This window comes from Chiloscyllium punctatum, chromosome 11 (assembly GCF_047496795.1).
Source record: "Chiloscyllium punctatum isolate Juve2018m chromosome 11, sChiPun1.3, whole genome shotgun sequence".
NCBI lineage: Eukaryota > Metazoa > Chordata > Chondrichthyes > Orectolobiformes > Hemiscylliidae > Chiloscyllium > Chiloscyllium punctatum.
The window spans coordinates 93,808,629-93,822,984 of record NC_092749.1 but is presented as its reverse complement, the minus strand read 5'-3'; the positions used below and the strand labels follow the sequence as shown (position 1 = coordinate 93,822,984).

The following is a 14,356-nucleotide window of genomic DNA, read 5'->3' as shown; positions in this document are numbered from 1 at the left end:
CTGACCATCTCAATTTTAGGGCAAGAATGTTATTGAACGGGTCACCACACTCAAATGATTCACTTTATTTTATGAGCAGGTGTGAGGCTGGTTCTGTTGAGGTATTGAAAAGAGAATTTCTTTGCTATCTGAAAAGGAAGTGCAGGAGAATGGCACTAGGTGGTCAATTGGAGAGCCAGGTACAATGAACCATTCCTTCTGTGCTGTTTTAATTCTGCGATTCTGTTTCTGCAATTCAAAATTATCTGTAGTTTTCACAAGTGTGTTGAGGAAAGCAAAACATTCAAGGAGGAACTGAGTGGTGCAGTTGGCCTGCTACTTCTTTTCGAAATTTGGAGAATTAGGTTTATAATCTTTGTCAGTTTTGCATTCAGTACATTCTTCTGCTTCATGGAGGCTGTAGATTTACTTTTTGCATGTATAGTGATTGGAACACGTTGGCCAGATGGATCTTGTTGAATACAATTTCCTGTTTTGGGGTGGTTGACCTGGTCCAATCGGGGAATCCTGGCTGACATGTATAAACATGGGTCTTCACCTGCACACATATCAACATGGGCATGGGGGAAAAGTAAGCACTACTGCAGTTAGGCGGTAGAGTGGGGGTAAAAAAAAACAAGAGAATTTTTAAAAATGGGTGTATCAGAAGTTCTTAAAAAAAAAGAGAAAAAAATAAACATGGATCTTAGATTGCACTCACTCTAGGGGCTAGCTGGTCAGACTGCATATACTGTGTACATGTGAAGGGGTACCGGTGTCCGTGGAGTTATTTCAGCATGTTATGACGTTATGGAATCTGAATTAAGCTTGCACATGTCTTCCAGGATGCACCTCTAGGATGCACTGTGGCATGGTTTAACCATTTGTTTAAAAAATCTAATTCAAGTTATTTTTTTAATGAAGTCTTTTTTTATTTGAATTTCAAAGAGAGCAGCAGGATTGGAGGGAATATACCCCAGTGAAAATTGGCACATGAAGTAGCAGAAAGTAGTCATGTAGGCAGTTTTGTCTGTTCCAGCATTGTTCAGTAATGGCTAATCAGTATCTTAACTCAAGTTTTTGCTTTAATTTTGTAACCCTGTTTTAGTCGAGAGTGTGGTACTGGAAAAGCACAGCTGGTCCTGATGAAGGGCTGATGCCCAAAACATCAATTCTCCTGCTCCTCGGATGCTGCCAGCTGGAAAAGCACAGCAGGTCAGGCAGCATCTGATGAGAAGGAGAATTGATGTTTTGGGCATCAGTCCTTCCTCAGGACCTGCTGTGCTGTTCTAGCGCCACACTCTGATCTCCAGCATCTGCAGTCCTTACTTACTCCTAACCTTGTTTTACCCATATCTGATTATCAATCACTGTCTTGAAGTTTTCAGTTGGCCTTGCCTCAATTACTTCTCCACATTCCCACTACCCTTTTTGTGAACCATGGTTTCCTGACATATGGCCTAATCCTAATGTTAGGGTTATGCTCTCTTACTCTGAATTCAGTAGGTAGAGAAATTTTCTCTACCTACCATGTTCAGTTGTTTAATTGTGTTAAATACCTCAATTAGACCACCATCTACACTCAGTGGTCAAGGCAAACAGGGTTTCATTCGAAGGATGGTAAACTCCAAAATGTAGGAAAGTCAGTTGTGAAGAAGACATAAAGAAGCTACAATGCAATAATAAATAAGTTGTGAACGGACAGAGATGTGTCAATTAAATATAATGTAGGACAATGTGAACTTGTCCATTTTGTTATGGACTAGGCCAGACCACTCAAAACATTCTTAAGCAGACAGCTCAGACCATAACTTCTGCAATTTGTTTCGCTAAGTGTACAGTGAAAATTACCCGGATTAAGTTAGCAAGGTTGACTACCAGGTTTAAAACAGACAAAAAATTTATTCACAAAATTACACAATGAAACATGAAGAACAGAATAAAGAACCTCTACAGGACTCAGTCTATCCAAACGAGACTTAAGTAGGCGTGTTCCGAATATACACAACTGTCCCAATAAGCAATACCCCCCCTTTAAAACTGTATTAAAAAAAATGGGTCAGATCCTTACAGCTTGAAGTTTAGAAGGGTAGAAGAGAGAGTTTCTACACAGCTCACTGTTGAACTCCTAAGCAGTTCTGCACTGAACTAAACCATTCAGCTCGAGCTGACCACTCCCCTTTTCATTCTACAGGGTCATTTCTAAACCATGATGATATAGGCCTGAAGTGTCATCAGTTTACATATTAAACCAAAGGTGCCTCAAAATCCTTTACATCTCATTACCAAACCAGTCTGATCGGAGTCTGGCCTGGTTTATTACACCTCTGAAAAATCAAGGACAGAGTATCCTTGAGTCAAGGAATAGCTTTTAGAAAAAAAAGACTAGCTTTGTGACAGTTTGGCTGAGAAAATATAAAAGAAGCATATTATCCAAATGGTGAGAAATTGTAGAGCTCTGAGGTGGAGAAAGATCTGGGTGTCTGTGCATGATTTGTAAAAGATTTGTTTGCAAGTAAAGCTAGTAATGAGGAAAGCTAACAGAATGTTATCATTTATTATGAGGGGAATTGAATACCAAAGTTGGATTGTTATGCTTCAGTTATATAAGGCACTGATCAGACCACATCTGTAGTACTGTGAACAGTATTGGTTACCTGATTTAAGGAAATGTATAAATGCGTTGGAATAGGGCCCTTGTGGTGCTGTGATAGTGTTGCTATCTCTGAGCCAAGTAGCCCAGGTTCCAGTCACACCTGCTACAAAGGTGTGTAATAATGTCTCTGAACAGGTTGATGAGCAAAATAATCTATAAGTGTGTTGGAGACACTTCAGAAAAGGTTTACTCGACAAATACCTGGAATGGGCTTGACAGCTTAGGTTTGTTTCTGCTGGAGCTCTTAGAGTAAGAGGCAATTTCATTGTAAAATATAAAATCCTAGTGGGTCTTGATGGGGTAGATGTGGAGAGGATGTTTCCTGTCATGGGAGATTTAAAAATCAGAGGTCACCCAATTAAAACAGATGAGACACGTTTCTTTCTGTCGAAAGGTTACGAGTGTTTGAAACTTTCTTCCTGAAAGGGGATAGAAGCAGAGTCCTTTTTTTTTAGAAGACAGAGCTAAATAGATTTTTGTTAAGCAAAGGTATGAAAATTAATCAGCTGAGAATGTCGATTTGAGGTTACCATGATATTATTGAATGGTGGGGAAGGCTTATGGAGCTGAATGACTACTCTTACTGCTAATTCAGATGTTGATAAAGTTTCACACTGTGTCAGTAATGCACTAGACTGTCAACCTGGGCTAGTGAACTTGGGAATAAATAGTGATCTATTGAAAACAGTCTGCGATACAGTTGAGGAGGTGCTCAAGGTCTTAAAAAGCATAAAAGTAGACAGGTCTCTTGGACCTGATCAGGTATATCCCAGGACATTGTGGGAAGCTAGGGAAGAAATTGCACATCCCCTAACAGAGATATTTGTAGCATCTACAATCGTGGGTGAGGTGCCAGAAGACTTATAGGTTAGCTAATGTTATGCCTTTATTTAAGAGGCTGCAAGAAAAAGCCTGCGAACGATAGACCGGTGAGTCTGATATTAATGATGGCTAAGTTGTTGAAGGGGAGTCTGAGAGATAGGGTCTATGTACATTGGGAGAGACAAGGACTGCTTAGGGATAGTCAACATGGTTTTGTGTGTGGGAAATTCTCTCACAAACTTGGTTTTTGTTTTTTGAAGACACGACCAAGAAGATAAATGAGGGCAAAGCCCTTGAAATTATTTACATGAACTCTAGAAAGGCCTTTGACAAGGTTCTGCATGGTGGACTGGTTAGTAAAGTTATATCATAGGGAAAGCCAGCCAATTGGGTACAAAATTGGCTTTATGATAGGAGGCAGAGGTGATGGTAGAGGGTTGTTTTTCGGACTGGAGGCGTGCGACCGGTGGTGTTCCGTCGGGATCGATGATGGGTCTACTGTTGTTGTCATTTATATAAACAATTTTTGGGTGAGATTATAGGAAATGTGGTTAGTAATTTCATGGAAGATACCAAAATTTATGGTATGTTTGACAGTGAAGAAGGTTATCTAAGATTACAATGGGATCTTCATGAACTCAGTCAAATGCCTGATGAGTGGTAGGTGGAGTTTCATTTGGATCAATGCGAGGTCGGGGTGTTTCATTTTGGTAGGACAAACAAGAACACAATATGTACTGCTAATTGGAGGGCCTTGGGGATTGTTGTCAGAGAGAGACCTTGGGGTCAAGGTACATAGTTCCTTGAAAATGGTATCACAGGTAAATAAAGTACTGAAGACATTTGGCACGCTTGCCTTCATTGCTCAGAGCATTGATTATTAGAGTTGGGATGTTATGTTGCAACTATACAGGATGTTAATGAAACCACTTTTGGAGTACTTCACACAGTTCTGGTTGGCCTGCTATAGGAAGGGCATTATTACATTAAAAGGTGTGCAGAAAAGATCTACAAGGATGTTAATAGGAGTAGAGGCTGTGTGCTATGGGGAGGGGCTGGGACTTTGTTCACTTGAGTGTCAGAGGCTGAGGAGTGATCTTATAGAGATTTTTAAAATCATGAGGGTCATAGATAAGGTGAATAGCAAAGGCCTTATCCCTAGGGTAGGCTGGTTCAAAACTAGAGGGCATAGTTTTAAGGTGAGAGGGGAAAGATTTAAAAGGGACCCAAGAGGCAACTTCTTCACACACAGGGTGGTGTATATATAGATTGAACTGTCAGAAGAAGTGGTAGATGCAGGTACAGTTACTACATTTAAAAGACATTTGGACAGATACATGTTTGGAATACAGGCAGATGGGACTAGTTTAGTTTGGGAAAGCTGGTCAGCGTGGATGAATTAGAGCGAAGAATCTGTTTACATGATGTATGACTCTGACTGTGAGTGAGGGCTTGAACCTGCAATCTTCTGGTTTGGGTGAGAATGATACCATTGGGCTTCTGCAGTATATTTTAGTTTAGCAGCAGTTGTGTATGTAGATGGTGTAATTTAGGATGTTAAACCACTAGCTGAAATTTCCATGACTTGCTGAGCCATCCATGTCTGAGGATTGTGTGCTTGAAACACAGAGACCGTGCATATTTTTTTCAGAGCTTGTTAGTTCTGCGTTTTGACCAGTGATTTAAGAAAGAATTACTTTATTAAAGGTTTACGTAAAAGGTGGTATGTTCACACAAAGGAAGATGTGTGTATGGAATGAGTTGCCAGAGGAAGTGGTGGAGGCTGGTACAATTACAACAATTAAAAGGCATCTGCATGGGTGTATGAATAAGAAGAGTTTAGAGAGATATGGGACTAGATTAATTTAGGATATTTGGTCTGCATGGACAAGTTGGACCAAAGGATCTGTTTCTGTGCTGTACATCTGTATGACTGTGTATTGAAAAATGGTTTAGGTAATTAGCTTTTTATCAAAGAATTTGCATTTTTTATAGTGCTTTCACAATGTAGCATTTTATATTGCTTTCTTGAAGCATTTTACAGACAATGACTTTTGAAGTGTAGTGTTTGTCAAGTATAAATAGCATTGAAATAATAACCAGGTAATCTTTTGTTATTATTAACCAGCAGCCTAAAATGTTTATTTTCAAATTGCTGTTTTTGGGAATACTCCAAATTGTAAAGATGTTTCCGAATTTAATTTCTTAGGCTTCTGGCTGTTATTTTTATTCTAAGCTCCTAAATTGTAGAATTCCCAAACTGGGTAGATAGAGGAAAAATTCTTTCTCCTCCCACTACTTTATTAATATCTTGAAACCTTTGATCACATAAAGCCATAATCTTCTAACTTCAAGGAAATACAACCATAGTTTATCTAATTATTCTTTGTAATTTAATCCTGAGAATCCAGATAGTATTCTTTGTAAGATTACGTTTCTCCAAGGCATACATTTCCTTTGTTAGTTCCTTCCAGAACTGCTATAGTCTAGATGTGAAAGAGTGGTGCTGGAAAAGTACAGCCAGTCAGGCAGCATCTAAGGAGCAAGAAAATCAATGTTTTGAGCAGAAGTTTTTCATCAGGAATTCCTGGTGAAGAGCTTATGCTCGAAACATTAATTCCCCTGCTGCTTGACCAGCTGAGCTTTTCCAGCACCAACTCTTCAACTCTGATCTCCAACACCTGCAGTGGTCGTTTTCTCCATTAGTCTAGATGTGGCCTAGCTAGGGCTTTGCAAAGAATAGTGTTACATCTAACTTCCTACATTCTAGTCTAAATGTAGAGGCCAAAATTTCATTGATATAAAACTAGGTTCAGGAATGATGACCATAATAGCTGGCATTAATTGTTGTAAAATCCCATCTGGTTCACTAATGTGGAGGCTAACATTCCTATAGCCTTTGTGAATCTTTGTGCTATTCTATGATGTGTTTTTGAATTACCTTTCTGGATCCCAAGCCTACGAACATATGAAATAGGAGCAGAAGTAGACCATATGGAATCTCGAGCCTGCTCTATCATTTAATTAGATCATGGCTGATTTATTTGTGTTTTGAACTCCACATTCCATCTACTCCTGATAACCTAAGATGATTTTTAAGTAACAGAATAAATTTACTACTGCTTTAAAAATGTTCAACCCCACTTCCTTTATTTTTAAGCAGATTGTTTCAAAGTCGAGCAAGCCTTGAAGAGAAAACGTTTCTTTTCATTATTGTTGGAAAAAGTTAACCCCTAATTGAGGCCCTCCGTTCTGAAATCACCCACAAGAAGAAGGACTCTTCTTATATCCACCTTGTCAAGACTATTCAGTATCTTATACATTTCAACCAAGTCACCGCTCACTTTTCTGAAAAAAAAGTATCCATATTGTCCACATGTCCAACCTATCTTCATAAGACAATCCACTCATTCCAGGTATCAGTCGAGTAAAGGAGCAAATTACTGCAGATGCTGGAATCTGTACTGAAAACAAAAATGAAGAGGAGTTATCTAGACTCCATGTTAGCTTGCTCTCCCTCCATGGATGCTGCCTGACATGCTGTGATTTATAGTATCGATCTAGTAAACCACCTCTGAGCCACCTCCAACTCCTTTGTGTCTTTCCATAAATATGGGAAGAGAGCAGAATTGGAGGAATACAGATCCCGATAGATTGTATGGCTGGACAAGCTTGCGAAAATAGGGAGGAACGAAGGTCATCATGAAGGATGAAAACAAGGATGGCAGTTTTTGAATGATAATTGCACGACCTAACTAAAAATGAGTAAGAACATCAAGCTGGTCGACACTTTAGCAATTGATTAAGTGACCCTTTAGCAGTTCACTTTAAATGGTAGTGATGTTTTTTCTATGTATAAGAAACGTATTTGAACTGGGCAAGCAGTTACCTAGTAAAGTAAATGAGAAAAGTGTATCAGAATAGCCAAGTGGACCCCTCGATGGATTCCCTTTGAGGAATTATGGCAACGTGTCAATAACCAGATGCATATCTGTAATGTTGGATATGCTGATGTAAGAAAGCTGCAGTTTATTACCATTCTGTAGAAGAGTACTCCTGTTGTTGTGTTAACCCGACAACTCGGTCAATGTATGTTTTGTTATTTACAAGTGTTCAGAGAGTATTTCTATCTTCAGTTGTCTTCACTGGCCTCCCACCTACCTTTCCTGAAGAAGGGCTGATGCCCGAAACGTCGATTCTCCTGCTCCTTGGATGCTGCCTGACCTGCTGCGCTTTTCCAGCAACACATCTTAAGCTCTGATCTCCAGCATCTGCAGTCCTCACTTTCTCCTCCCACCTACAGTGACTGCACCCATATTTCTGTGTGGGCCTGCAAGTTGCCCAGAACCTTAACTGTTCCCAATTGGCGTTCAGGTCGTGGGGTTGACCTGCCATCCTTTTATTTGGCGGAACATCTGGAGAAACCCTTCTTAATTGGTCAAATCTCCTTCACAACTGTGCCACAGTCGTCTTCAGGCTCCTTTCCTGCAATTGAGCCCTGCAATTAATATTCAGCTTATATTTTCTAGACTATGGATGCCATTCTCTTGTTTCCAGTAAAGTAGCCATTATGTTAATGCATCTGATGCTGTGGTTGCATTGTGGTAACATCACCTAGACTAGTTATCTAGGAGCGCTTTGACTTTGAGCACAAATCCTGTCATGGCAGGTGGTGGAATTTAGATTCAAGCAATAAATCTAGAATATAAAGCTAGGCTCAGTAATGATGACCGTGACAACTGCCATTGATTGTTTTAGAATCCCATCTGGTTCACTGATGTCCTTTTTAGGGAAGGAGATCTGTCGTCCTTGCTGAGTCTAGCCTACGTATGACCCCAGACCAAAAGTACTATGGTGACTCTTAACTGCTCTCTGAAATAACGTAGTGAGCCACTCAGTTCAAGGACAATTGAGAGTGGGCAACAAATGCTGGCCATGCCTTCAAGGCCCACATCTTGTGAAAGAAGAAAAGAAATGTCATTTGAAATTTTGAAAGTCATTAAATGTTTCCAAAATGGACTTCACTTAGACACAGTTTGCTCAGTATAAATAAAATTGATTGTCTTACTGCTGTTTGTGGGACTTCGCAGTGCACAAATTAACTGCTGAGTTTCCTAACCGTGACAATATTTCAGCAGTACTCCATTCAATATAACGTGCTTCAGGGCACCCTGATGTCATGAAAGGTGCAATATAAATGTAAATCTTCCTTCACCGTTATAATAAACGGTTTTTTTCTCTCCTATGTTTTGTAGCGTATCTATTATCTGTCTCTGGAGTTCTACATGGGCCGAACCCTGCAGAACACTATGGTGAACTTGGGATTGGAGAATGCCAGTGATGAAGCAATATATCAGGTTGGTTTGTAGTATTGTATTACCCAGTTCATTGGTCAAAAACATTTTTGCATTAAACAAAGTGTAACATTTGGAGCCTTTTATTGCTTAGCTGGTAGTGTTCTAGTTACCTTTATGATTATATAGCAAATATTTTCATCATGATGTTCCATTTTGATACTGTCTTTTGCTTTTAATTCTGTTCCAGGAACAAAATCTCCTTTTCATATTAAAATGAATCTATTCTATTGAATTTTCTTGTGGACATTGGTTTGTATAGACATGTATCAAAGGATGAAGTTCTTGGTTTAATCAATAGTATTCTGTTAAAGATGAGATTTATTTATTTCCATCCTTCATTCTCCACCAGCTGTCGTTTTATTTTCATTTTTATTTCCATATTTTGATCTGTGCTCTGTTGCGTTCAACTTTTGAGCAGTTTCAAATACTGTACTGAGAGAGTGTTTAATTTTGTGTCTGCAATATTGTCTCTGTTTCAGAACTTACACTTCCTGATTTCACTTCTGCAAAGCCTCCTTATGTCTAACTAGGATATGCTATAATTACTATCAGTCTCTTACCATCCATGTGATGCTCTATTCTCTCAGTATTATTGAATTGGATAAGGTGAAATATTCCAGGTCAATGTATAGTAGTGTAAATCTGATAAAAACTGACACTGCATGAAAAAAGGAGTCCTTAGGAGAGGTAACTAAATACTTGATCAAACGTAGGTTTTGAGAAACTGCTTCAAGGAAGAGAGGTTAAGAAGTTTATTGAGAAAATTTGGCCATAGAAGTTGGAGTGAAGAAGGTGGGAAATGCGCAAGTATCCAACATCTGAGGAAGTTTGAGGTTTCAGAGATTTGTAAGGCAGTGGTAAGGAGTGATACAGTGAAAATGAGAACGTTAAAATCGGGGAGAAACTGGGCCAGGAGTCAATAGAAGCCATCGAACGCAAGGGTAGATATGAATTGTAGAAGCTGGCCAATGTTCCTGCAGTGTGGTCCAGGTTAACATTGGAGCTGCTTTTTATTCTGTTTGAGTATATGTTTCTGCTAATAATCTTAATAAAGCTATATTGTAACTTTAAGTTGCATTACAGCACTGACACAAAAATTGATTTTAACTTTTTATCTGCAGTGTTATGAAAATTCCAATTTATAGCAAATACACAAATAAACGGTGCAGCATAATGTAATCTCCAATCACACCACAGAGTACTCAGCTTTCTGATCTATACTTCATTGGTCTATGTAGTACTATGCTTAGATATTCATCAATATTTGCTTGGCAAGCAGAGTTTCCTAGTGGCTGTGATCATAGTGCTTCAACCTGAAGAGGATTTTATTGATGCACCATATGTTTATTACTTAGGAGGTTACATTGATGTATTCACCATCCAGAATATTGAGAATCTACACACAATTTCAATTGCTAAAATAAGTCAATATCGCTAATGGACAGAGATTTCACAAGATTGAACTTAGTATGTACTTGCAGCACAAAAGGTGAACGTTTTGACCCATTGTACCCATTCTAGCTCTTTTGAAGTAGCGATCCAATTTTTCTTATATCTTCTGCTGTTTCTCTATTGCCCTGCAAATTTCTCCTTTAAGTGTTATCCATTCCCTGTGAAACTTACTGCTAAATCTACATGCATGGTATTAACAAAATTGCTTCTACTTAGTATTCCAAATATAAATTTGGTCAGAGGGATGTAAGGGCATAAATGTATTTTTACCCTGGACCAATTGCAACTCTTAATAAACAGAGTAATTAAAACAGAAGAAAAGGTGGAAGTGCTGGAACAGTTCTGATGAATGCTCATTACCTAAAACTTTAACCTTATTTCAGTCAACAGATGTTGCCTGAATTCAAATTTTGAACATTTACAATATTCTGCTGTAATATTGGCAGAGCAAGGGGAATTTATAATAAATGTTAAATGTTTGATTCTTATTTGCTGAAACTTTTATTCCTTTCTTCTCCCTCCTAGCTGGGTTTAGACATTGAAGAATTGGAAGAAATTGAAGAAGATGCTGGACTTGGCAACGGTGGTCTTGGTCGACTGGCAGGTCATTACAGTTTTGATTTTACAAGCAACTCTAAAATCTCTGTCCACCTCTACTTGGTGCACATATATAAATAAATATTTTAGAATTCAATTGAAGACAGATATCCATTTGAATTCTGTCCTCCCTCTTTTCCCCCTCATGTTTTTGTAAGTATATTTCTGAGAACTGTGTCCAAAAACAATATTGTATAGAACTTGTTTTAATAGTGTGACACATTGTGTGGGAAATCTAGTGTTAAGTGACTTGTCAACAGTGTGCTTACCTCCTATCTCATCCCATCAATTGGCAGCAATGTGTACAAGCCTGGATCTCCAGTGGGCAAGCAAGAGTATCTTAATTGTGAAGGAAGTTTATATTAGCTCTGAAATAAGTGTTTTACATTCTTTCTTTCCATTAATCAGAGTCAGTCTAGCGGTGGCCGTTTTTTGCAGTTGACACACAATTTATTTCAATTAAGGAAGAATTTGCATTTGTATGGTATTTTCCTCAACTACTGTAATGAAATTCAGCAGCCAATTTTCGTACAGGTTCCATAAACTGGAATTAAATAAAATGGAAAGTGATTTCAAGGTTGGTGAAGTGGTGGTGTTCAGGGTGTTTAGATGTTGATTGAGTACTAAATATTGGGCCATAACTTCAGGTGAATTCTTAAAATAACATTGTGAAATCTCTTGCTTACATCATCAAATGGTAGATGGAACCTCAGTTTAATGTCTCACCTGACAAATACTACTTTTACTAGTCCAGAAGTGAAATATTCAGCCCTTTGAGCATGCTTTGTCATTCAATACAATTATGACTGATGTAAATGACTGGCGAGTTGGTACTGACAGCTTGAAGTAGAGTTTTCGTTAGGGTGCAATTGTGTTCTAAAGTGTACCAGTTTTTCAAAATCGAGTTTTGGTTCAATTGTCTGCTCAAATTAATTCTTTTGTTGCAGAACATATAAGTCTTTATGAATCTGTACAACCAGGCAGTGTTTTAGAATGTAATTATTTATTTGCACCTTAAAATGTTTCTCGGTGCTATTTACTGTGGAAAAAGACATGGAAGATATAGAATGTAGGGAAATAGAGGGTGACATCTTGAAAAATGTCCATATTTCAGAGGATGAAGTGCTGGATGTCTTGAAATGCATAAGTGGCTAAGTCCCCAGGACCTGATCAGGTGTACCCTAGAACTCTGTGGGAAGCTAGGGAAGTGATTGCTGGGCCTCTTACTGAGATATTTGCATCAATGATGGTCACAGGTGAGGTGCTGGAAGACTGGAGATTGGCTAATGTGGTGTTACTGTTTAAGAAGGGTGGTAAGGACAAGCCAGGGAACTATAGACCTGTGAGCCTGATGTCAGTCATGGGAAAGTTGTTGGAGGGAATCCTGAGGGACAAGATGTACATGTATTTGGAAAGGCAAGGACTGATCAGGGATAGTCAACATGGCTTTTTGCGTGGGAAATCATGTCTCACAAACTTGATTGAGTTTTTTGTCAACTTCTTCAAAGAGGATTGATGAGGGTAGAACAGTGGATGTGATCTATATAGACTTCAGTAAGGCAGTCGACAAGGTTCCCCATGGGAAACTGGCTAGCAAGGTTAGATCTCATGGAATACAGGGAGAACTAGCCACTTGGATACAGAATTGCCTCAATAGTAGAAGACAGAGGGTGGTGGTGGAGGGTTGTTTTTCAGACTGGAGGCCTGTGACCAGTGGAGTGCCACAAGGACCAGTGCTGGGTCCACTATTTTCATCACTTATGCTCACATCCAAATCATTTATATAAGAGGTATAGTTAGTAAGTTTGCAGATGACACCAAAATTGGAGGTGTAGTGGACAGCGAAGAAGGTTAACTCAGATTACAACGGGATCTCGATCAGATGGGCCAATGGGCTGAGAAGTGGCAGATGGAGTTTAGATAAATGTGAGATGCTGCATTTTGGGAAAGCAAATCTTAGCAGGACTTGTACCCTTAATATTAAGGTCCTAGGGAGTGTTGCTGAACAAAGAAACCTTGGAGTGCAGCTTCATAGCTCCTTGAAAGTGAAGTCACTGGTAGATAGGATAGTGAAGAAGGCAATTGGTATGCTTTCCTTTATTGGTCAGAGTATTGAGTACAGGAGTTGGGAGGTCATGTTGCAGCTGTACAAGACATTGATTAGGCCACTGTTGGAATATTGTGTGCAATTCTGGTCGTCTTCCTGTCGGAAGGATGATGTGAAACTTGAAAGGGCTCAGAAAAGATTTACAAGGACGTTGCCAGGGTTGGAGGATTTGAGCTATAGGGAGAGGTTGAATGGGCTGGGGCTGTTTTCCCTGGAGCGTCGGATGCTGAGGGGTGACCTTAGAGGTTTACAAAATTGAGGGGCGTGGATAGGATAAATAGACAAGGCCTTTTCCCTGGGGTCGGGGAGTCCAGAACTAGAGGACATAGGTTTAGAGTGAGAGGGGAAAGATATAAAAGAGACCTAAGGGGTAACTTTTTCATGCAGAGGGTGGTACGTGTATGGAATGAGCTGCCAGAGGAAGTGGTGGAGGCTGGTACGATTGCAACATTTAAAAGGCATCTGGATGGATATATGAATAGGAAGGGTTTGGAGGGATATGGGCCAGGTGCTGGCAGGTGGGACTAGATTGGTTTGGGATATCTGGTCAGCGTGGACGAGTTGGACTGAAGTGTCTGTTCCTGTGCTGTATGTCTCTATGACTGTAATGTATTTATGTTCATCAGTTGTTTTAATACAGATGGAATTGGGTTTATCACAAAAATGATGGGGTAGAAATTCATTCACTGTGATGGCACAAAATGGAAAGTGTCAGATTGGCTGCCTGTTCTCTACAGCATCTGATATAATTTCATTGACTGCAATGGGATTAGGTCTTAGGCACTATTTCTGCAGGAGGGCTGATGTACTGCTGCTTTTTTTACTCCAATTGTTTGATGACACTGTTGATCCCAGATGATGATATGTTGAGTGTGTGTTGCTGGAAAAGCAGAGCAGGTCAGACAGCACCCGAGGAGCAGGAAAATGAATGTTTCGAGCCAGAGCCCTTCATCAGGAATGCTGCCTGACCTGCTGTGCTTTTCCAGCAACACACTCTCAACTCTGATCTCCAGTATCTGCAGACCTCCCTGTCTCCTGTTTATAATATGTGTTTAATTCACCAAGTGAGTAACATGGTTATCAAAAACTTAAATAATTCTGTAGAGTTTTTGTTTTTGTTTACTGGCATGTAATTGTGTCAGGTTTTTAAAAATGTAAATGCAAAATTAAATATCCTTTAGCTTAAAAAAAAGGCTCCTGGAAGGTGCAAATGATGCATTTGGCAAAAGTGCTTGATAGCGATTAATTCAAATTGGGGTAGTGTAGCCAGTTTTCCTTTTGGAAAGGGACAGCTTCCAGCTCTACATTTCTTTTTCAACCAGCTCAAGTGACCATCTAAATAATTCAGACTGGGTGTAACACCTAAAATGCATTGATCTTTTGCAC

The 14,356-nt window shown here is 39.3% G+C and overlaps 1 protein-coding gene across 1 annotated transcript in view; it reads left to right on the top strand.

The window, feature by feature from the left end:
• pygb (phosphorylase, glycogen; brain) overlaps positions 1-14,356 on the top strand; it is a 102,843-nt gene that overhangs the window by 9,693 nt on the left and 78,794 nt on the right. Inside the window, exons 2-3 of the mRNA XM_072581302.1 lie at positions 8,713-8,814; positions 10,792-10,870. Coding sequence (XP_072437403.1) covers positions 8,713-8,814; positions 10,792-10,870 — 181 coding nt within the window. The remainder of the gene's footprint in view (positions 1-8,712; positions 8,815-10,791; positions 10,871-14,356) is intronic.